The sequence below is a fragment of the Hipposideros armiger genome, unplaced genomic scaffold (assembly GCF_001890085.2).
Source record: "Hipposideros armiger isolate ML-2016 unplaced genomic scaffold, ASM189008v1 scaffold_1248, whole genome shotgun sequence".
NCBI classification, from domain to species: Eukaryota; Metazoa; Chordata; class Mammalia; order Chiroptera; family Hipposideridae; genus Hipposideros; species Hipposideros armiger.
Genome location: NW_017732598.1, coordinates 199,632 through 224,500, shown reverse-complemented (window position 1 = coordinate 224,500; position 24,869 = coordinate 199,632). Strand labels below are relative to the sequence as shown.

General features: G+C 52.0%; 1 protein-coding gene across 1 annotated transcript in view; it reads left to right on the top strand.

Moving 5' to 3' along the window:
- TMEM132D (transmembrane protein 132D) overlaps positions 1–24,869 on the top strand; it is a 299,170-nt gene that overhangs the window by 210,146 nt on the left and 64,155 nt on the right. The window contains exon 3 of the mRNA XM_019633150.1: positions 14,048–14,191. Coding sequence (XP_019488695.1) covers positions 14,048–14,191 — 144 coding nt within the window. The remainder of the gene's footprint in view (positions 1–14,047; positions 14,192–24,869) is intronic.

The following is a 24,869-nucleotide window of genomic DNA, read 5'->3' as shown; positions in this document are numbered from 1 at the left end:
CAGACAGCTAGGCAAGAGTTCAAAATCTCCCCGTTTTTATCCCAAAGGGACCTCACTGTTGATTATGGGCAAGGATGGAAGTCACGGTCAGGGCAACCTGTAAACGTGTTGTGTTCTGACTGCATCGTGGGTCTCACACAAGGTGAGCCACGTGTAAAAATCACAGGATTTCACATAGAAAATATGCATTCTCGGCTTCTCTCAGAAAATCAGGAAACATGCAAATCTGGGTCTGTGTTCCCACAAAGCAGCACTTAGCAGGAGCTGAAACTACCCACTGTTTGGTGGAGCATGAGACCCTGGCTCAGCAGGTCACCATCATCACCTCCGGGACAGTTGTCTTGGCCACTACGTGTGCCACCAGACAGAGCAGACTCCACCAGACAGAGCAGACTGTGTGAGAACCACCCTGTCCTCTGCGACCTTCCCTGGAGGCTCTGCAACCCCCGAGGACAGGCCAGAATGAGTCAGAATACTCCCTGTTCCAAGCACCCCAGATGTCTCCTCCAGAGATAAACCTGGCATGGACTTGCGTGAAGAGCCAGCGTGGCCGAGAACTCATGACTTTCTATTTCCTTCAAATTTCTGGTTGCGATATGCACGAGGACCCGAGTGGGAGCTCATAGCTCCAGGTGACATAGGATGTTAGGTTCCAAAATGAATTGAATGCATGATGTGAAAAGGAAACGCCATCGGCACCAGCCTGGGAAACACCTCCAGCCACCCAGAAGATGCAGCCAGGAAACCTCAAGCTTCCGGTTTTTCTTTCGGGCTGAGCCACAGGAGTGCTCCTTGTTGGAGTACCAAGTGAAGTCATTGGCTTACGCTAGGGAGCGTGTCTGCGAAAATCTCTTTAACACTAAAGATGGTGTTTGTGCAGCAGGACACTCACACTGTGTAGGGACAGCTGCGTCCTGCCGCCATCACGCCTCACTCCAGGAAGGGCATGGCGGATGGCTCCCTCCCTCACTCACTTTTTTCTTTTGCCAAGAACATATTGAATCCATGTAAGTTCATCGCATGTATTGTAATAACCAACCTTCCTGAGAAGTCACTAACGCCAGGTGCCTCTGTAACACCCTGCAAGCTTCACCCCATTGGCGCGTCTCAGGACCGCACCCAGGCAGATCCGAGTTGGAATCGAAAGCCTGCCTTCCAGATGAGAAAATTGAGGTGCAGAGAGTGTAAGCAACTTGCAGGGTCCCACAGTTGGGCGGTCACACAGCTGGGGGCTGACCCCACCAGCCTGTGTCCAGGGCCCTGCACGGGTTCTGCTGTGTCTCGTTTCCATCTTTTCAATGAGGACCCTGGGTCCCCGAGGTGTACAGTATGTGCCCAGCTCCATAGAGCTAGACTTCCTTTGCCGGCTCCGCTCCCTGCTTGGCAGGCACGGCGGGAAAAAGTCGCGGGGTCGGGTAGCATGGATGATGATAACACGCTCACACGCGTCGTTTTGTTTCCACATGCCCGCCATGGTTCTGAGGAGCTTTCACATATGCAGCCCTCATGTCAACCCGTCAACAGGGAACTTTCCTAGTCCCCATTGTACAGAAGAGGAAACTGAGGCACAGCACTAGTAGGCAGAGAAAGCGGTGTTCAAGGTCCAGGCTGCCTGGCTCGAGCCAGCATCCTGCACGCTGATAAGATCCATCGCCGGCTTCCTCCAGCTTTCTTTTACATAATAGACATTAAGAAAGATGCAGCGTTTGAGCCGGGCCTGGAGCCTACTCTTCCAGGGTCATTTTTAGCAGCAAGCTCCACTGGCACAAACAAGTGTGATGTTGTAAATGCATCTATATTCGGGCTCCCGGGGTCCGTCTCCTACAGGCAGCCGGTCTAGTGCTCACAGCGTAGCCTGTCATTGCCGCTGCCATGGAGAAACTCAAGGATTTCCCTCCTGCTTCTGCGTTTTTAAAATTTCCTCCCATCCTTGGTGCGTATATTTATTAAAACAAATCCTGGATCTAGTGAAGGGAAGCCCCACAGTTACATGTACGCTGCATGCCTGGAGAACACACCAGCTGGGGCAGGATGGAGGGTTCTGCGGGGAGGTGCCAGGAAAAGGCGGAGTCGGTGAAAAGCTTGAGGAAAACGTGACGATAGAGGTAGATTGTGAAAGGCGGCGGAGAGAAAGGTAGCCAGGTACACCAGGAGACTGAAGTACTCGAGTGGAAGGGAATGGACCCTTGTGCACAGAACGTGGGAAGCTTCATTGTATTTCAGGACACAGTGTAGATGTCATCAGCCTTGAGACTATTAAAGTTAAGAGTTAGCAATGGGGGAAGTTGGGAGGTTAACGTGGTTTGACAGGCTGAAGGTGAGTTTAAGCAGCACCAATGGTTTCATATTTTAAGGAGTGTGGGGAGGGGCAGGGGGTTCCGTCATCTCTTCCTGTAGCAGCGTAACACAGCAGTCATTTATCTTATTAATACCTGCCGTCGCCCTGCTGTGGCGCTGGGAGGTCACAGGACTCAGCCACGCCTGCTCAGATGGGAGAACCCTCTCCAGGACTTCCTCATTCACATAGCTGGTGGGTCGTCCATGCTGGATTGCAGTACGTCTGCCGACCAGACCATTTACACATGGCCTCAGCATGCGGCCTGGGCTTCCTTGCAGCATGGAGGCCAAGCTCCAAGAGCAAGTGTCCCCAGAGAGAAAACCAGGTGGCAGTTGCACCGCCTTTTATGACCCCGCCTCAGGAATAACAGCATCACTTCCACTGCATCCTAAACTTCAGACGTGAGTCATGAACGCCAGCCTGTACTGAGCATAAGGATGACTAGAGGTCCCACCTCTGCATAGGCGGGATGTCAGAGGCTCTGCGACTCAGGAATCACTCAGGAACCAACACATTATCTCTTGGTTAAAGGCGTGTTTGCTGAAAATCACAAGAGCCGAGAGAGGAACCAAAACAGGAAATCTAATTATATTGACTGAAAAGAAAGTAGAATGGAAAGATAGGACTTCACCTATCATTCTGGAAAATCAGTAGATAATGTCTAAACCTACTATATCAAGAAAGTGTGATATAGATTTTATTTAGATATATGAAAAAAACTCTTCATGGTGTGCTGAGCAGTTGGAGGTGATTGGCTGAAGGGAGCAAATATGGAGGCAGAGAAGGGCGCAGTGACCTTTTGTGGCATTTAATGATAAACCCCTTCACAAATGTAATATTTTGGCAGTGAGGTGGTAGAACCTTGATGCGATATTAAAATGTACCTTAAGAAAAGAAAAAGTGCCTGCCTTTGCTTGTGTGGAGTGGCTCCGAGAAGATGGCCTCATGGGGTAAAAGGTGTGAGCTTGGCCGGCCTCACGTGGACTCTGCAACATGACATCTTGCCGCTCCCCCTTGGGTGGAGGAAGAATCTCATTTTACCTGCAATGGCTGCTAAAATGCAATAATTCTTCATACCGAGCCGCAGCCATTAAATCTGGGCGCTGATGTGCTTTGCAGAACAGAGCAGTTTATAAATTTGTTTGCAATGCAGGTGCCAAATTGACTGATGCTCCCCACTTGTTAAGAGAGGCACACAGGTTGTTTATAGTGATGCGGTATTCCTGCTAATGAGAAGTAGCTTTCCTGTGGTCACCTAATAGCTCTTCGGTTTAATGTGGTATGAATGAGAAACTCACAGCTATCATCGTTGCAGGGTTTGTAATTGACCGAGGATGCAGGGTGGAGGCTGGAAAAACAGAGCTTGGCCAAACAAGCGAAAGGCACGGAGAAGGTGGCGACTCATTATCCTGTCTATTAGGTTATTTGTCTTTGTTGGGGAATGGGTTGGAAATAGTTAAGAAATTAGCCACAGTGAAGCAATCACACTGAGGAAGAACATGTCTGCAGGGATGTCAGGTCTCCACGCTGACGTGGGCTGGATCTGCCCAAGCTTCGCACGGCAGAAACCAAGGCAGCCAACCAGGAGAAGACGGAGGGCCAGCCCCCCAGCACGCGGAGGCAATGCTGAGTCTTCAACCCTGAGCCATCTATTGGGTTGTCGGAAAAGTCAAGACGTAGTTTTTCTATGTTTTTCGTTGCAAACATGCGTCATGACTTTCCCGACAGCCCAATAGTTTGGCTTGGGGCGTAGTCCAGAATTTAATGAATATTTTTTGAAGCTGAAGTTGGGAAGCGTTGTGAGTTAGGATAGATTAGGTTACAGTGCAGTAACAAGTAGCTCCGAAGGCTCACTGCCTTATGACAAGGAAAGCGCACGTGTTAGTCCTGCCTCTTGTCCCATGCGGCCAGTAGGAAGCTGCTCTCCACATAGTGACTCAGGTCGCCAGGCTGCCAGCCTCCACCGTCCTGCAGCCGCCTCCTCAGCCTCCCGTGCAGGTGGTGAGAAAGAAGGGATACTTGTGCGTGAACAAGCAATATTGACCCTCACATGTTAGTGTCTGTAAGTGTCCACACGACTCTACCCAACTGCAAGGGACCTGGAAAGTACAGAGCAGCAGATGGCGTATTTGCTGAGCCTCCCTTCCTCGGCCAGAAGCTGGAACTCGCCGGCGTATCCATCAGCCTCCCAACTCTTTGGCCGGCATCGCTTCTGACTGATCAGTGCCCATGGCATGGCAGGCATTTGAAGGTCTTTTCCTCATATTTTAAATATCACCTTTGAATATGATATACTTTGGCAGGAGGAGAAAAATCATTTTTATACCTGACCTGGGCATATCTTCCACTGAGCAATGTGTTTATTTTAGTGAGAAACCTAAATTCTTGTGTCTTATTTCCCATTGACAGTTGATGTCCTCGATTTCGGACCGCCACAGACACAGAATCATAAGGGACTATTTCTTTGTGCAGTTGGAGGTGGGGTCAAGAACAGGTGGCAAATGGCAATATTGTAAGACTTTAATTTAGAATTAATAACTTAGCAGAATGTGCGTGTTCGTGCAATGCCGTGTTGGGGCATGCAGTGGGAAACCAGCATTGGCAGCTGCCCAAAGTTACCCTGTCTCTCCATTTCATAGCTCCTCACCGTGTAAGCTCATCTTCTCTGGTAAATTCTAAAAACCCGCCTTATTCAGCCTTCCCTGGGAGAGAGCAGAGTGCCTCTGAGAGGGTGGGTTTGTGATTCAGTCTTCTGCCATTTGGATGCACCTTTGTCAGGCTCTGTTTCCCATCATGCATATTTCCCATCATGCTCTGTTTCTGGCATGGGGAAGACGAAGTATGTGGGCATCCCTTCGGCTGCCTGAGAACTGGGGAGAGACAGTGAGGTTCTAGAATCTTCTGCCTGGTGTGGCAGCTTCCTAATCGTGGCAGGAGCAGCAAGTCCATGGTGGGCCCACTCTGTGGTTCCAGGTGTGGACTTTGGGAGGTCAGCTGGAGTGTTTCCTCAGCGCTGTGGACAAGGCTGGGCTCTTTCCATGGTCCTTGGGAAACCCCTTTTCTGCCGCAGTGAGCTAAAACGAAATCTGTTGTCTGCAACCGAGACCGCCCTACATAGTGTTTCTAAAACTGAGCATAGTTCCTGAAATTATTTTTTTTAAGATTTTTATTGGGGAATTGAGGGATGGGAACAGTGCTGGGGAATTGGGGAAGGGGAACAGACAAGTTGCTGTCCTTTTATTCTTCAGTCTAGTTGTGGAGGATGTCGCTTCACTGGCCCAAGTTGGCACCATCATTGCGCTCTTCCCGGGTGAGGCAGATCGGTTGCCGGCCTCTGGACGGCCATTCACAGTGGCTAATGGCAGCTCACGCTGGTTGCCGGCAGCTCACGCTGGTTGCCGGCTGCTCACACTGGCTGCCAATCACTCACGGTAGCTTACGGTACCCTAGTGCAGCCTCACTGCAGCCTACGCCGTCGCCGGTGACTCACGGCAGCTCAGCTCCAGGTCGAGCTGTTGTTCACCATCTTAGCTGTAGAGGGCAGTGTCACTGGCCCTCATGTGGGGTCTGAACTGGGGCCCTGCTGCTCAAAGCTGGCGTCCCAAGCCAACTTGTAACCAGCATGTCACTTGGCCAGCCCCAGAAATTTTTGAGTGATGGGTAAATATGGTGAACAACAGGGAACATACATGCTTTAGAAAACAGATCTATTAGCAACACAGGAAGTTGCAGACATGTCAGGAAGAGAACACAGTGTTGCACTGTTGGGTAGAGCTCAGCTGTGCTCCTGCGGGTGTCAGCTCCTCAAGTGCCATCAGTCTGTCGATATGGACCCTTGCTGTGGGGTCCTGACGACCTGTGGGAATGCCACCACGTGTGTGTGCTGACTCAGTGGGGCACTGATGTGGTCGTATTAAGTAAGCGGTTAGTCTCCCCTGGAATTATAAGCGGACAAGTGAAGAAGCGTGAATTCTGATATCTGTTTATGTTCATGTCAATTCTGCCCACATGACTCCGTGAACACAGAATACCCAGGTTTTTGTCCTCTTTAAAAAGTAAATAAAAGACTTGTTCCAGGCTTCATCTTGGGAGGTTTCTCCCCTGACGTGGCAGCAGCTTTGTAACACCTGAGTTCATTTCTGGAGCTGCTGATCTTCTCTGCACTGGGCAGCTCCCCAACCAGGTTCCCGCTTAAGTCACTCCATGTTGCTGGGCTTCCCTGGCATCCTGGGAGCCTGTGCCCAAGTGTGGAGCTGACACCCCTGGGGCATGCATGCCTCTAGCCTGTAGGCAGCGATTCTAGGAGGCCAGAGCCGTGCAGAAGCTGCCTCCTCGCCACGGCCGCCACTCCTCAGCCCTCACGTCCGCCCCCTGCAAATAAGTTAACCCCACCCAGCCCTTGTGTCAGGCTCTGCTTTGGAAAGAATTCAAACTAATCCAAGATCCAATTTGCAAGTTGGCGGACTGAAGTTGATAATCGTTCAAGAAACGCAAAGTCTGCCTCTCAAGAAGGATGTAGAAGGAGACCTTACAAACAGATCTGCTTTCATCTAACTACCTTCCTGATCAACCTTATTCATGAGGGTTCTTTATCAGCAAAGGAAATCAATTCTTGTTAGAATTTCTTAAATCACTTTTGAGGCATGGTTGACCTGTAAATAGCTGTGCATATTCAATGTATGCAACTCAGTGAGTTTGGGGATATGTGTGCGCCTGCGAAACCATCACCGCCGGCAAGATCATAGACACCCACACCTCCCAGAGTTTCCGTGATTATTATTAGTTTGTCATCATCATCATCATCATCATCATCATCATCATCATGATTATTTGTGTGTGTGGTGAGACCACTTAACGTAAGATCTTCCCTCTACAAGGAATTCACTGAAAGACTATGGGCTCTCTCAGAGAATGAATGAAGTCCCTGAAAAGGCAGGAACCAGGACCTTCGGAAATACAGATAACGGAATCAATGACAGGGACTTTCCAGGTGCCGCTGATAGGACGGATGGGATCCAGGCATCTGTGGCTCTTGCCTCACTCCCCGTCGGTGAAATTCAAGCCCCAGGAGAGAGCAGGGCAGTCATCTTTTCGGAGAAACCTCCCTGCTCTTCGGCCTGGGGGAGAGGGTTCTTGTGACTTTCAGCGCAAAGGAGAAAGGAGGGTTTCCCCAAAGGAGAATCGGTGTCCTGTTATTGCAAAAGGAGCTGGGGCCAGTGGCACGGAAGCCTTCCATCCCAGCGGCCGTTGTTTCCCCCTTAGAAACATCAGCCTCGGTATTTCACTCCAGTCCTATTTGTTGGAGAGTTTAGACCCTTTCTTATTTCCTGATTAACAACCCGTGTGGGAAATGCACTCTCTGTGCAGATGTACCTGAAAACCAAAATGAGTGTGCCCGTGAACTTTCATTTCCAACTCCTCGAAATGCCTTTCTCTCCAGTTTCTCTCTCACTGGGCCCAACGGTGTGAACCGCTCAGCTTGGAGGTGAGGGCCTGGGCCGCGTGCCCTGTGATTGGAGGAGCCACCAACGTCGCGAACTTGGACGCCTGTCAATCTTCCCACATTGCAGGGGAGCGGGGTTCCACTTGTGCCCCACGTTGTTGGTTTTATGGGCTGTCCACCTTTCTCTGGCCTCCGCCATGGGACGGGAGCCGGGAGCTCCCTCTGTGATGCATTTGTGTAAGGGGAGCAGTTGATGCAGCTCACACTGCATTTTGTTTTATTTCTTCCGGCCGGATTCGTTGATTTTAAAATATATGGAGGCCGGCTGAGTGGCTCAGTTGGTTAAGAGCTCGCTCAAAGGTTTGAGCTCTGAGCAACAGCGGTTTAAGTCCGGCCTGAGCTGAGCTGCCGCTGAGCTGCCAACAGGTGGCAGGATGGCTCAGCTAAAAAAATAAAATTAAAAAAAAAAGGAGAAAAAAAAATATGAGATCATTTCAAGACCATTTATTAAAATGGCAAACGTTCTCCAAAGAAACCAGGTTAACGCTGAAGGCAAAGAGATCTGTCTTTTTCTCGGGGACAGTTCAACGTGCGCGTTTCAGCCTGAGACCTGTGGGAGATGACAAAAACCTCTTCTATCCAGGTTATATCAGGCCGGACTATGATTATCTGAGAGCAACAGAACGCAAATCAGTCAGTGAGCCAATGAGTTTAAATAAGCAGCATCTTCAGTGTGTCTCCAAGGTGTTTGGAAGAGAGATCTGCCTAAGATGCCTCTGGCGGGCCGGCCGTTGCACGAGTGTCCCGGGGGGGAATGGAACCAAGTGCCACAGACTTGGTGACTTCACACAACAGAAGTGTATTCTCTCTCAGCCTGGAGACTGGCAGCCCAGTATCAGCAGGACACGCGCCTACCGAGGACCTCGGGGACAATCCTTCCTGCCTCCCTCAGGGTCTGGAAGCTGTTGGTGGCCTTGACGTTCCTTGGCTCATGGACACATGGCTCAGTCTCTGCCTCCATCTCCACAGAGACGCCTTCCCTGTGTGTCTGTTTTCCCTTCTTATAAGGACACCAGACACTGGGTTTGTGCCCTGGTCCTGTATGACTGCATTTTAACTAATTACGTCTGCAGAGACCCTATTTCCAAGGTTATATTCTGCGGTTCCTCATGGACATAGATTTGGCAACACTTCACTCCAGCTCAGCCATCATTCACGTTGGTGTTTATCAAACACGTGCAGAGGACTTCCTGGGCCCCAGGCTCTGCCATGAACATCTGCAGTTACCAACTCACCTGAAGCTGGGCGAACACGGAGGTGACCCTGCGATCACCCTCACTTTACAGGTGACCCGAAGTAGGCACCAAGAGTTACAGAAGCCGCCGGGCTCACCCAGGGGTAGTGTCAGAGGTGGGGTTTGAACCCAGCATCTGCCAGAGGCTCTCACCACAATACTACACTGAACATGTGGCTTTAATGCAGACGCTTCGCTTTGGGGTGCAAGCTACAGCCCCAACTCCAGCACCATCCGCAGGGTGGCGGGAAGAAAGGATAAACAAAACCTCACAATATGCTTTCTTCACAAACTTTTCTGGAAGCTTCTTGCCAAGTGACTTCCATTTATAGCTCATGGACCCGAACTGTGCCACCAATTGAGGGCAGCCAAAAAACACATTTTATTTACTAAATAAATATACATTTTAGCTGAGCATCTTGCAGCCTCAGACAAGGTCAGGGTTTTGTCAGGAATGCTGACCAAGCACCAAACTGTCTCTGATACACAGAGCCATCGCTCGATGCCTTTTACAAGTTCCCCGCAATGCCATGTTTTCCTGCATCCATTATCTTCCTCTCCTCTGTATGAAAATTAATTTTCAAGGGTGAACGTGATTAAATGACCATGCTCAGACACAAAGCATAATATCAGGATACTAGAAACATAAGGATTTAAAAAACAAATACCACTCTAATTATTTTTTTCTTGTTTCTTTTTTTTTAATTCAAATATATATATATTTTTAAATTAAATTTATTGGGGTGACAGTGGTTAGTGGAATTACATAGGTTTCAAGTGTTCATTTCTGTAATACATCATCTATATATCACATTGTGTGCTCACCACCCAGGGTCAGTTCTCCTTCCATCACCATATATTTGATCCCCTTTACCCTCATCTACCACCCCCTTCACCCCTTACCCTCTGGTAACCACTGAACTGTTGTCTGTGTCTATGAGTTTTTGTTTGTCTTGTTCTTTTGTTGCTTTCAGTTTTATATCCCACATATAAGTGAAGTCATGTGGTTCTTTTTCTGTCTGACTTATTTCACTTAGCATAATAATCTTAAGGTCCATCCATGTTGTCGCAATGGCACTATTTCATCTTTTCTGATGGCAGAATAGTATCCCATTGTATATATACACCACATCTTCTTTATCCAATCATCTATTGAAGGACACTTTGGTTGTTTCCATGTCTTGGCCACTGTAAATAAAGCTGCAATGAACATCGGAGCACATATATCTTTATGAATAAATGTTTTCAGATTTTTGGGGTAGATACCCAAAAGGGGGATTGCTGGGTCATATGGTAATTCTATTCTTAATTTTTTGAGGAACCGCCACACTGCCTTCCATAGCAGCTGCACCAATTTACATCCCCACCAGCAGTGTTTGAGGGTTCCTTTTTCTCCACAGCCTCTCCAGCACTTGTTATTATTTGTCTTGTTGATGATGGCCACTCTCACAGGTGCGAGGAGATATCTCATTGTGGTTTTGATTTGCATTCCCCTTACAGATAGTGATGTTGAGCATTTTTTCATGTATCTGTTGGCCGTTTGTATGTCTTCTTGGGAGAAGTTTCTGTTCAGGTCCTCTGCCCATTTTTTAATTGGATTGTTTACCTTTTTGTTTTGAGTTGTATGAGTTCTTTACATATTTTGGATATCAGCCCCTTATCAGAGGTGTTGTTTGCAAATATCTTCTCCCATTTGGTTGGTTGTCCCTTTGTTTTGTTGGTGGTTTCTTTTCCTGTGCAGAAGCTTTTTAGCTTGATATAGTCCCACTCATTTATTTTTTGCTTTGCCACTGAGGTCAAATTTATAAAATCTTCTTTGAACCCAAGGTCCATATGTTTAGTACCTATGTGTCTATGCAGTTTAATCATTTCAGGTCTTACGTTTAGATCTTTGGTCCATTTTGAGTTAATTGTGGTATATGATGACAGATAGCAGTCTGTTGGGTCGTGGGGAAAGTCATGACGTATTTTTCTATGTTTTTCGATGCAAAAATGCGTCATGACTTTCCCGATGACCCAATAGTTTCATTCTTTTGCACGAATACCACTCTAATTCTAGTTCCAACCCGTCGGACCTCCATATGACAAATTACTTCACAGTTCTGTCGCAGCCGACAGCCAGTTCCAGATGCCCATCCCGCACACCTGACCACGGCACAGCGATGTTGTCCCCTTCCTCGGTGCCAGTCAGCTTATCCCCCGCCATGCCTCCTCCTGGCCTCTGGGGGCCACAGTTCCACTGTGTTGTCAGACTCCCAGGAAGGCCTTCCCAACGTGCACAGGGCGTCCCGGCACAGAAGGGGGCGGGGAGGAACCTGTGAGGACTGAGCCCGGCCTTCTCAAGAGGTCCTGCCCGCTTCCTCGGCTCTGAGGGGCTGTGATAAGAGGACCCGTGGCAGGAGGCAGCTGAGCTCTCCAGGGTTTTATGGGTCCAGTAATCACCCTGGTAGGTTACGTCTCAGCCCAAGCCGGGGCTCTGCCGGGACAGCCACCAGCTACTCCTCTTGTCTGGACATTTGGAAGCCGCCCACACACCATTCACCTCCCGGAGAAAGCAAAGCTACCCAGGAGAGAAGGTTCTTGACCTGAGAGAACTGGAATTGCACAGAAAGGGCACAGAAGTACCCCTCTGATGTGTCGGTCACCAGCCCCCATCGAGACTGTGTAGGCAGACCCAGGTGCTCCACTCAGAGACGAGAAAACGCTGCAGACACCTGGGCCTGCAGCTGCTCACAGCTGTCTCAGCGTCACTTCTTATGGTGACAGGCAGATGTGCAGATGCGCTAAAGGCCTCTGGAGTGTGGTTGCCAGAGCCAAGACGCTGTTTACTTTTCCACCACAGGCTTGCACCGTCATCACTCCCCCTGAAGCTGGTGCCAAAGGTCTGAACGCTACTCCCCCACTTTCTGTCCTCCCTTTGAGAAGAGACAGATTGCGCCAGAGAGGAAAAGAGCGTTTTCCCACTCCCTCCCCGAGCGTGAACAGTCCTGTTGATCCCCATCCTCTGCCTAAAGCAGGGAACCCCCATGACTTTTTCCCCCTGGAGGCGGCAGGAAGCAGCCCCACGTTCCGCTCCGACTTCGCCCCTTCATCACTGTGTGTGCAGCCAAAATAAAATGGAATCAGGCCGGGAAGCCACGGAGGAGAAAAGAATTAGAACAAGAGCATAGGCGATGGGGCTTCCGGAGGCCTATGCATATTCAGACATGGTCTGAATACGAGGCATGCTCTTTGAAATTCAAGTACATTCAGAACAGGAGCCTTGTCTTTCGGGATTGAAATAAGGGGGGAAATGCATTCCCGTCCCCAAAGGCTAAGCAGACGAGCTAATTACCCAGGAACCTAGTCCTATAAAGGAGCACTAAGGTCTTACATAAGACATGCACAGTTAACATAAGGGAAACAGTTATGTAATTTTAGGATGGTAAACTTCTTGAGCGGGTTTGTGATTTCTCATGGAAATCACATTAGGAGCCTCTCAGCAAGCCTCCTGCTCGCGGAGAGACCTGGGAAGCTCCCAGCGCCCACCCAGGGGTTTTGCTGGTGCTCTACCAGGGACGGGCCAGACACGGTCAGACTCCCGGGAGAACTCGCCTGTGTGCAGACACATGCCTCCCGGGGCCATGGCCGGCCTGTGGTGAGTGGGAATTGAGCCGTTGGTGTCCTGGGCTAGAGCACAGAGGTCTGTTACCCAGACAGTTGTATCAGGGCTCCGATCTCCATGTGGTCAGAGGAGACAATCCCCACACAGAGGGATGAGACCCACTTCCTGGGTCTTGGGACTCAGTTTTCTCCATCTGAAAAATGGGCTCATATGACCTCACAGCCCCCACCCCCAGCTCAGGAACCGCAAGGATCCTGTGAGAGAAGCTGAAGAAGGCCTGGCGGGTGGGGGTGCAGAGAGAGACCTGACGCTGAAGGTCCGGGACTGCGGCCCAAGGCGCCTGGGAGCCGAGAAGGGGTCAGCGCATCGCGTCCGGCAGCTGGAGAACTGGGAGGTGACGGTGTGGGTGCCGTCCCCTCCCTGGTTGGCTTTGACACGGATGGATCAGTTGTTGTCACTGGCTTGGAGCAGAAGCAGACACAGCCCCAGGGAGCTTGCAGCCTAGAGGGGATGAAGGGATGGAGTAGCAGTAAGCGACACTAAAATCCCAACTGTGACAGGTGCTGTAAAGGAAACTCCGTGCCTTCCTTTCCTAGGCTGGGTGCACTCAGCTCCAAAGGCAGAGAGCAGAGCTGGCCAGCTGGGATATCCGACGCACAGGCGTTCTGAGCTGAGCTGTGCAGGAAAATGAGTGTGTGGGTGTGTGCACTGTGCACGTGTGTGTGTCACACTGCTAAGGGTGTGAGAGTGTCACTGCAGCCGTTCGTAGCATTCCAGACCTGCACAGAGGCCAGGAGCTGGCGAGACCTTGGGAAATTGGGCAGGAAGCGAAAGAGTGCAGAGAGTGAGGGTATCCTGGCCCCGCAGGTCCCCCCACACGCGACACAGGGGGTGCCACCAATCCAGGCCCCTCTCATGGCATCTCGCTCCTCTGGCCAACACATGACTATTCAAGTTGGGATCGTTTTGTGTGAGTTTAGACCTATCGGAACGGCTAGCGCGTGGACCCAGGATTTGTGTGACTTTGGGCATGTTACAACACCTCTCTGTGCGATCTGCAGAACGAGAGGCTACTGATGCCTGGAGGGATGCTGAGACAGGCGTGGTCGTGTCTGAGAGGCACACAGAGCAGCCCCAGCCCATAGCTTTGTCAGACACGATATTAACGGTGGTCAGTTGCGGCACCATCCACATATGACACCCGTCCCCACCATACTGTCCGCCGGGAGTCTGTGTGATGCCAGCGTCACCTCTTGGCCGCGTGGCCCCTCGGCTGGTGCGGAAGGACAGGCTTTCTTCGTGCGGGGAGGGTGGGCAGGGCAGCCTGCACATGGGCGGACCTGACGGAGGCTGTGTTTCCTCTTCCAGGAGGCAGAGATCCTGAACACCGCCATCCTCACTGGGGAGACGGTGGCCGTGCCGGTGAAGGTGGTCTCTGTGGAGGAGGACGGCACGGTGACAGACCTGCTCACGTCTGTGCAGTGCAGCTCATCCGATGAAGACGTCATCAAGGCAAGTGGACCCTGCCCTCCCGGTCCCATCAGCATCGGTGTTCATCGCCAGCTGGGGCCTGTGGGTCCCCTGGGCTCCCTCCCCTCCCACCTGCTTCTCGTATCAGGAGATGGAAATAGAGCAGGATGGAAACTTCCCGGAGGAGGAGTCCGGCCTGGGGAGCTCCTGACCTTGTGTGTTTGCCAGATGCTTTTGGCGTCTTCCCAGCACAGGGGGAGGTCGTGGTGGGATGCAGGGCCCGGCACCCTGATCGAGGTTTCCAGACCCACCAGGCTCGGGGTGTGTGGGGGGAGCGCAGGGGGCGCCAGGACCTTGATTGATGGGTAGCGGCCATTCTCTGGGATGACTTCATAGCACCGAGCGATGGTGTAATGGCAGTGGGGGTGTGACGTGTACTGTGACGCCGAGCTCTGCCTGACGACACTGACACTGGCCATGGGGAGAGAGAAGAAACCCTCCTCCGTTCACCTGGCCAACCGCAGACTTGTCTGTGAGTTAGGGACACGGCGAGCTGCTCTCATCCGGTCTCTTCTTTAACTCTTTCCAAATCGAATGCAAAAATGATTGAAAACAGGCACCTGAGACACCCGCCGGGCTGGGGGAGCTCCAAGTCTGACTCCGGCAGGTGCTTCATAGCTGGCTTCCCGTCAGCAGGGGGTGGGGGTTTGTCACTGGGCCACCACCCACCCCAGAGTCAGAGCTGCAGCGGCAGATGCGGCCCAGCTGGTCCTCCGAGCAGGTGCCCGGAGCTGGAGAGGCCAGGGGAGGTACAGTGCCACTCCCTCCTGGCCTCACGGAGCCAGGTGTCCTCAGAGCACAGCCTCCCTGCCGCTCTGACCAGAGCCAGCAAGGAGCGTGTCCCCCACCGGGGGGCAGAGGGCAGCCACCCATGACTCTCCGCCCAGCGCGAGGTCCTGCTCAAGACCTCAGGGCCGCATGCTGGGGCAGCGTGCCTGTCCTGACGTTGCTGGGGGAGAAGGCAGAGGTGAGGGGACAGCAGAGCAGGCACGCGTCACCTGACACACCGCCCGACCTCTGACTCAGCTGCTTCACGTGTGCACCCGGCAGATGCATCTACACTGGCTCAGGCCAACATCTTGGCTCATTCTTATCTCTCTCTCTCTCTCCCCCTCATCCAATCCTTCAGCAAATCTTGTGGGCAGTGCCTTCAAAACACATCCAGGATCCAGCCCTGCCCCACCCCCAGCCCCAGGTCAATGCAGTGACCTCCTGGCTGGTTGCCCGGCACCCCCCATGCCCACATGCCTCCGCCCCCACAATGCAGCAGCCGGAGGGAACCAAACTGTAAGTCTGATGATGTCATGCCTCAGCGGAAAACCACCGCTGGTTTCCGTCCCATCTCAAAGAAAAAAACGAAAGTGTTTACAAGGACACGGGAGGTCCAGCCCCACCTGCCTGAACTCTGATCTCACCCCTGTTAGCCCGCCTCCCTCCTCTGTCTGCTGCCCACTTGTCACAAGCCCTTCCATCCAGTGATCTCTTCTCGAGTCCCCTCTATGTCCAGATCCCAAGAAAGCGCTTAGCAGACTAAGAAGGTGAACCTGCAGACAGGAGGGTCCCAGAGACCACGGCTACCCCGGGCAGTCCTGATTAGCCTCGGGCTTGTCACGTTGTGCGGTGCCTTTATGCTCTAGCGTGCCTCTTTGTTGGTCGCATGTGGTGTAGCAGGTATGCCATCCGTTTTCAGTTTCTTCCTGGTTGTGCAGCTTTTAGGAAGCACTGCCGATCCCGGCAGTGGTCACTGAGGCTTTCTCTCCAGCTTTCCACTGCCGTTCTTCTGATAACGATACCGGATTTTCTCTAGAGAGCCCCTCCATGTCCTGGCACTAAGTCCATGCAAAGTGAATGGTATTGTCTCCACCCAGCTTCCAGTGGCCATGTGACCCAGGGTGACCAATCAAGGCATCGCATCCCTCTGGGCACCCTCATTGGCTGAGGGAGAGATGCAGTGTCCAGTCACAGCCCAGGAGATGCACTCTAGTGGCTTTGGCTGGAGCTGTTGCGCAAGAAGCACTTCCTTTCAGTTCTTGTTCACTATCCTTGGGGGACCACACCGGCGTTGCTAGGTACCACCTTGAGGAAGGAACTTGCCGGAGAATGAAAACCAACAGGGAAGCCGGAATCACAATGCAGAGACAGCGCGTCCTGGGGACACGCTCAGAGCTTGAATCCCACCAGACCACCCGCGGACTTTTCAAAAACGTTAGCCAGTGGATTCCTTTTGTGCAAAGCAATATGGGTCTCTAATACCAGTCCCCAAAGAGGTGCTCAGTTATTCTGATGCTCTGAAGCGTCCAGAATGGCAGTGTGGTCTTGGGACTCATCAGATCACCCTCGTAAATACAGAGGATTCCAGGGAACGCGAAAAACCTCACTGCAGCCAGTTTCATCTCAGTCCACAGATGCCCAGCCTGATGCCAGCTGTTGCTGGGCTGCTCTGTGAGTCACAGATGTTGAAACACAGTCACGTGGTACGTAGAGTGTTTTGCTGTCAATATGCAGCCTCCAGAGCGAGCGCCGAGGGACCCTTGGAGAAGCATCTTAACCACCTGGGCAGGTTCCTGGAAACCCCCGTCTTCCTGTTTGCTCCCTTTCCTTCCCCAGCTGGAGGCCCCGTGAGCTCCTGGTCTCCCATCCACATTGGAACCTGTCTCGGGAAAACTCACTTGCACTGAGCGGAGATTATGTGAAGGCACGTTACCTGGGGCCTCCCAAGGATGCTGGCTTTCAGGGAGGCAGCAGGCCTAAGGGATGCATTTCAGATGTCAGCAGCACGGTCCATTGTGATTCTCAGGGGATGGAAGTAACAGGAACTCCCAGCCACGCTGACCTAAGTTTAAAAAACATTGGCTGACACAACTGAGAAGTTTAGAGTCGGGGCTGGCTAGCTTATGGGGGTTTATTCAGAACCTCAAAAGCTCTATGAGAACATTCTGTCTCTCTCTCTCTCTCTCTCTCTCTCTCTCTCTCCCTCTCTCCTCTCCCCATCCCCCTTGCCCTCTCTCTCTACCCGCCTCCTCTACCACAGACAGGTACCCTGCCTTCTGTAAGGGTTTCATTCTCGTAGAGGCTGCCCTTATGGGGACAGGACAGTTGCCTCAGAACTGACTCAAATCCAGCAGGACGGAATATATATGGCTTGTAGGGTAGTCCTCTGCAAATCCTGGGACATGCTCTAATGGGACCCATGTGGGTCACCTCCTTGTCCATGAGCCAAGCCGTGCAGCCCAGGCACCCTGACATAGATGGTCCAAAGCCGAGGTCACCGCGGCACCTGGGCCACAGAGGAATGGGAGGGGCAGGAGAGCCCAGGGCCGCGGGCTCCGCAGCAAAGCAGCATATACCCGCGGCGCCCAGGACCCGGAGAGCTTCGGGGTTAGGGACCTTGGAGAGCCCCCAGCCAGCACTGGGGGCAGCTGCTCTCAGACCCAGCCCACTGCACTTCACTCCGGGAGGATAGATGGGGCTCCAGTGTCACTCCTGAACCCTTGGCTTGTTGGCGTTTGTCCCTCACGGGCGCGTGTGCTCACTAGCAATGCTTAAATAGACAAGGGTCTCCCTCCCGCCGCAGCACTGTGCTCTGATGACAGCCAACTCCTCCGGCTGCTCTCACTGAGCCGGCTGTCCTCTGATGGTGCCTCCACGGTGCCAGGTCCACACTGCTTCTCCAGCACGGACACCAGTGGAAGCGGCTGAGTACAGCCAGCCATGTTTTCCGAGGCCACCCAGCCCGAGTTCCTCTGTGACAATGCACACTGCCTGTGCCCGCAGGACAGAGTAACCGGTCGGGGGACCAGAAGAGGGGACAACCTCGGAGATCCCCAGACCTGCCCGGGGCTCCTGCCCCCAGAGCAGCACCCTGAGGCTGTCTCTTCTCCCACACAGCTCACCCCTCGCTTTCTTCCACTCTTGGCTCCAGTGTCCCCAGTTTAAATGAAGCACCCCTACCGTCACCACTCTGCACCCCGCTTATCTGCTTGGCTTTCCTTCACGGAGCCCATGGCCATGACCTTCCTGTATTTTTTCTCGTTGGTTTGTTTGCCGTCCGCCTCTTTGGGGGCAAGGACTGGTTTGAGCATTGCTGCTTTCCCAGCGCCTGATGGGCTGTCTGCCAGAAGCTGCCGGAGGTTGGGATCTTCTCTGAGTCATAAAGGGGAGTGGGGGGAGGAGCGCCATCTCTCTTGTCACAATGAGGATTATGATGTCAGAGAGAGACTTCACCTCCATAGGAAAAATCTGTAAACCCGGCCAGAACCATGTTCTCTTTGTTTGGGCGTGGAAGATGCGTGGACACTCACTGTACAGCCGATACCCCTGACCCTTCATGTCCGGAAGCAAAACCATGGCCCGGATGGTGGGTGGGGCGCCCTCCGGGCCCCAGGGAAAATGTGTGGGCGTTTCCATCGGTGATGGATGTTGAGTTGATGGGTAATGTTTAGGATTGTATTTAAATGACTCCATTAATCCAGTTCAGAAGACTGTAAAAGTAGGGTGAAAATGGCCGTGGAGACCTCATCCTGACGTACAGGGAACAAACAGGGGTGAGGTCAGGAGGAGAGGGACCCAGCCCCCCGCCAACCTGCTTTCCATCTCCTCTGTGAAGGAAGACAGGTGACAGCAAATTGGGGTCCTTTGGCCGCTGAGATGGGAGCGACCAGCCGAGGGTCCCTGCAGTGGACACGGGCGCAGGATCGCTCTGAACAGGGGGGGCTGTGCACCGTTACTTCCGAGACTCTAAGGATCCAAATGGCGAAAGTGAGATCTTAGAAGTCAAACACATACTCGTGGTCAAAAGGGCTTCAAGTTCAAAGCTTTTCAAGAGCCGTTTTCCCTACAAGTGAATTTTGCCTTTCTTAGGCCTTCACTCGTGGGTCAGGTGTGACCTGTCCTGCGCTTAGAACATGGTGACCCTCAGTTGTTGAAGGATAAATCCTCGACCGAGGCGTGTCCAACTCGTCGTATTCCTGGAGGCCTGGCACGCAGTAGTTTCGTAATAAGTCACTGTGTGTCGAATGAAAACGTGGCAAAAGAAACCCAGAGTTGCAATAAACACTGAGAAACATCTCGTGAGGTGTGAGGTATCAGATCCTTCGTTTTGCCCCCATGGTGTTTCCACTTAAACTGACTCTAACACACATACTTTGTTTCATGGGCTACTTTAGTAAAGCTGGATTTGGGGTGTATTTTTTGTTAAATGCTCAGAGGCTCCAAGGAGACACCCCTGGAACCTGACACCCACTATGGGCCGAAGGCTCCCGATAGCACCCCCTGGTGGCAGCAGCCTGAATTGCAGGCACAGTGCTGCCAGACTCTCAACATGCCCATAGGATGAGCCTTGCTAATTCCTCTCCATTTCTGTGCTGGGAATTACTTCTTGGACTTACAGTTCTGTGACCACAAAGACATTGTTATATGAAGAGGGAAATACGCCGACAACAGGTGCATTAAGGCATGGGATGTGTGCTGTACATCGTTGGGCGTCCTTTACCTAACCTCTCTAGGCAGTTAAACCCTGCGTGTCACGGGCTGGCTAAGTGTGGTTGGCACAAAGCCACTGCGTTGTTCTCCTGAAACCCACCATTAGCATGGTAGTGTTTTGCATGGTGATGTAGGAGCCAGACTCCACTGGTGCTAAAATGAGGCGTGCAGCGACCAGCTCCAGCGTCCCCTTTGAAATGTATGTGAGCGTGCAATACGCCCGCTGCGACCCCCACCCACACTTACACCAGAGAGTCTGTGAATGAAGCTGCCTCAGGTGATGAGCGCAACCAAGAGGCACGTCCCTGTCTTCTGCGTCTACAGAGATAAAATCAATAGGGGAAAAAGGATTCCAGAAATGGCCACGTTGAGCCCAAGGTACAGATTATACTCAGAGCGGGCATTTTCATTATTTGTCTTTCAGAGTCTGGCTGAGAGTTTCTGTCTTATAAGCGGTTGACATAGAGTCTTGATTTTAATTTTAGGGTGATTACAGATGCTGCTGCTGTGTCTCCCCTGAGGGGAGGGTCTTTGGTCCAGGAAAAGAGAGAGAGGAAGGACCTGGAGGTATAATGAGTGTGACCAAGACAGAAACCAAGCTTAGGGCCCTCCCAAATAAAGCAGTGAGGACAGAGTTCTCACTCGGGAGGCAGTGGTCACACCCAGCGAGAGATCAGGGTGGTCCCACATCCCGGCTGCGGACCCCTCATTGGGCCCTCGGGTCTCTGAGCCACATTTCCCATGGTCAGGGCACAAGGCTGGAGGGTCCCGGGGTCTATTCCAGATGAGGGCTCTCCAGCGTGTAGACAGGGTTCCCAGCACCGGGACGTAGGAAGACCCAGCCCGGGTAATTCAGATATCAGCAAAGAGCAGACATGAGCAGTTCAGCCACTGCAGCACATGGAGGCAATTTTGTTGTTGTTGTTGTTGGTTTTTTTTTGTAGAGCCCCACTCCTCAGAGACCCAATGCTCAGAAAATATTATGGAGGCTCTCAGAACTGAAAACTAAAATCATACTAAAATATTTGTAACTAGTCCAATGAACAGTCTGAAGTATGCACGTAAATCATTCCACAAACCTCCTCTGAGCGTCTGTCACACACACGGCACTGGGCAGGCTCTGTGGATTCGGCCGTGAACAAAAGAAAGTCGTGATTTGAGGAGGAAAATGAGAAATCCTATTTTCATATGCATTTTTGCAAACATAGTTTCATATATATTTTTTCTTTACAGAGGAGGAAAGTAAGAGCTATTTTCATATATTTACCTACACAAATAGTTCCATAGAGAGAGCTGTATGTCCTATATCCTAATACATAAAATTTCATATGTACAGTTACATATATATATATATAGTTTCCTCCATAGAGGAGCAGGTCCTCCTTGCATAGCTGTTTACATATTCATATACGGCAGGTTCTTGAATGACATTGTCATATTGTTGGTGTATTTGGAAACATCTGGGGAAAAGCACTCGCCATCTAGGTGGACGACGTCATCAGAAATTTACTGTATGAGAACATGTTTTCAACAATTCTGATTTTGTTCTCAAAAGTTCATTTGAATGGAAAATGCGCCACAGTTCCCTGTCCTGCTTTCCGTCTCGGGGCCGACAGGTGGCAGCACTCTTCTCTGAAGCCTTAGAAATGCTTTTGAACCGTCAGTGATCACTGGCACCTTCTCTGTCCTCCTGACTTGTGTGGGGTGGAGTCACCGAGCTCCACCTTCTTCTCTCCCTGCGTTGTTTTTTAGTTTTTTTGTTTTTTAACCTTTAAGGCCAGCTTCCAGTTCAATTCCAAGACTCGTCTGTAATTTTAGAAAATAAATAGGCTCAGCCCCGGTTCACTCGACTCCCCTTAATTGGCTGTAGGCTTGCCGTGCGGTGAAATAATTTCCCCCTAGGTCCAGGTTGCTCCTTCAGCAATGAGTTCCCCACCCCCACCCCCGCATGGGGCGCAGCCGGAGGTCAGCACGGCCGCCTGTGGCCAGAACACACGTGCCCACTTCCTACCTTTGCTCTCAACACCCCCCTGTTCCTCCCTGAACTCTGAGTGCATCACGTTTCTGATGAAACAACCAAAGGTGATTTTACAGGGAGGAGGAAGTGTGCCAAGGGGAGCAGGTGAAGCGGGGTCTGAGTCAGACTCAGTGAGTGTCTCAGCTGGATTAACTGCCGCGGACACTGGGACACCAGGGAGCCAAAGATAACACATAGGTCACTGGAAAAAATAGCCCCCACACACGGTCACAAGTGTATCTTTGTAGAGTGGCATGTGTCTAAGGCTGGGTGACTTCAGCTTTGCGTTATAAGAGCCGTAGATGACTAAGCGGAGTGTGTGTGCCGGGCCCACCCAGCCCTCCTGGAGGTTGCGACAATGCCACATGTCACACCTGGGAGTGACCCGACCTGAGGTCAAAAGTCCTGTCGGCAGGTACTCAGCTCCTTTGCTCCCAAGCAGCCTGCAGAGAGGACAGCGTGCAGGTGAGCACCGCTGTGAGAGACGCAGCCCTCTAAATGCAGACAGCCACCCTGTAGTGCGCCCAGACTCTGGGTTTGCTCAGGTGATGTGTGAGCAGTGGAGAAGCCTGACAGCCGAGGCACGACGTGGCCGCCCCCGCCCAGACCCGCCTCCAGCACTGGTGCTGGCAGCCCCGCAGGGACCTGGCCTGTCTCCCCAGGGACTGCAGACTCCGCGGTAACCAGGAAGGTGACATCCGTGGGTTCTGCGGGGGCGTGCACAAGGAACAACCATTCTCTCAGCCAAGCCTGTTCCCTGCCTTGTGATAAGCACACGGTCACAGGGAGCTTTGCCTCCCCTGAAAGGAAAGCGGCAGCATTAGCTCAGGGATAAATGACAACAACATTCTCCTTGGATTCCGAGTGGCAGCGGGGAGGGGTGGGCTCTCTGCTGAACTGGAGAGAATGTCCCCAGCTAGGGGGGCAGCCGCCACTCAGCTCCAAGGAGCAGCCCCTGTGCCCAGACACTGGCCCAGTGCTGGCCGAGCAAATGACTCTTCAAGAGAAACTAGAAACCCCGATCTTTAGGTGAAATCTCTCATCCTTTCAATGGCGGCAGCAAATGCATATTCACACAGAACAAGCCCCGTGACCTAATCTGGCTGAAGGGCCGTCAGTATGTAACCCTAGGCCTTCATTATAGCTGGGTGCCTTCGAGAAGTCCCTTGAATGTCTGCGCTCAGGCGCTGTGGGGTGGAAATGGACCAGGGGTTCAGGCGAAGGTGAGTGAGTCACGGATGGGACAGTGATGGAAACCAAGACAGGAGACAGCCTTTGGCCAGAGAGCACACTGCACACCGGGAGAAGATAGTGACGGATGAGGGAGCCCCTGAGGGTGCTGCCCATGTTCACCCTCTGGCATCAGACCGCTACTCAGCCTAGTGTTGGCTGCTGCGGCAGACTCTGGGTGTCCCCCAATAACCAGGCTCCCCTGGGGTGGTCCTTGCCCACATGGGTGCTGCCTGGGCCACGTGGCAGCTCTGACCAAGGACTGTTAGCAAGACGGATGGGGCCACAGGTGTGACAGGTGATTGCTCCTGGAACGCCTGCTCTTAGTACCCAGCTGCCACCCAGAGAAACCTGATTTGGCCTCATTGAGATGAGAGAGAGAGAGAGAGAGAGAGAGAGAGAGAGAGAGAGAGAGGGAGAGCGAGAGAGACGTCCTTAGCCTCCCGGCCACCCCCACCACGCCAGCTCCTGTCCAACCACAGCCCAGCGAGAAACTGCCCAGGTCAGCTCCAGCCAACCCACACGGTCACGAGAAATAGCGAAAGGGCTGTTGTTTTAGCTCCTGAGCTTTGAGGAGATGGTTGCACAGCAGCAGGTAATGATACCACGGAGATCCCATCGCCTTCCGTGACGGTGACTATTATGTGACAACCTGGCCAGGCCACAGTACCCAGATATTTGGTCAAATGTGACTCTAGATGTTTCTGGAACGGTACCTTTCGAGATGAGAGTAACATGTAAATCTATAGACTTCTACTGAAGCAGATTGCTCGCCATCATGTGGGTGGGCCTCGCCCAATCAGGTGAAGGCCTGACTAGAAAAAAGGTTAATTTTTCCTGAGGAAGGGGGAGCTTCTGCCAGCAGATGCCTCTGGACTCCACTTGCACCATCAGTTCTTTTCTAGTTCTCCAGCCTGATGATGGCCTGCCCTGCAGAGCTTCGACTTGCAGCCTCCACAGTGTCATGAGCCAATTCCTTAAAATCTCTCTAGAGAGATAGATGGATATCAGTAGATAGCTACGTCTAGACGTCCATATCAGAGATATTGCTGTATCTGTGTATGTATCTCTCATCTCTCTATCTATAGACCTAAACGCCTTTGCTGTATCGGTATATGTAGATACACGGAGATGTCTGTCATCAAGCGAAGTAGTTTTATTTCTCAGAAGTCAATACTGACCTTGGTCCCTGCACCTGTGCTGGGCAGGGCCAGGTCTGCCACCATCAGCTGCCCTTTCGCCAAGCTAGTTACTGACAGTACGATGCTCTGCGTTCTCTCAGAGGCCACAGCAAGTCTCAGAATGGATCCTAATTCACTGTCATTGAAAGACATGGGTCTTCTGAGGCGCTGCAGAGAGAGCCGTGGAAGCAGAGTGGGCAGGGCCTGGCGTGTCCCAGAGGCTAGGCGTCCCCTGTGTGGCGTGGAGCAGGAAGGCTCCTCCCCCGGAGACCCACCTTCTTACATGGCATCGGCCAAGTGGTGGGACGGTGTCCTGGGATACGGAGTTAAGGTTGTCATTTCCAAAGATTGGGCAGTACAGTGGCCACACTGTGTGCAAATTTGTCACAGAAATCCAATTATGAGTTTAGAGGGAAAGAAGAGAGAGAAAGACAGAGACAGAGAGATCATAAATAATGAGGGTGATTTCACCCCTTCCCGGCATCAAGCACCTCCCTTGTGGCGATGGTGAGAAAGGAACCAGGACAGCCTTTCCCTGGCAGGAGGTATCTTCCTTCCCAGGTGCCTCCTGGGACGTGAGCATCTTCTTATACTGGCGTTTGAAAGCACCTATTGGGCTGTTGGGAAAGTCATGACACATGTTTGCAACAGATGGCACTAGTTCATTTTTGGGAGTACTAGAGTCATTCGCATCTATGTTACTCCTATGTCATTTGACAGCTGACAGTTCTAGCTTCATTCTAAAAAAAAA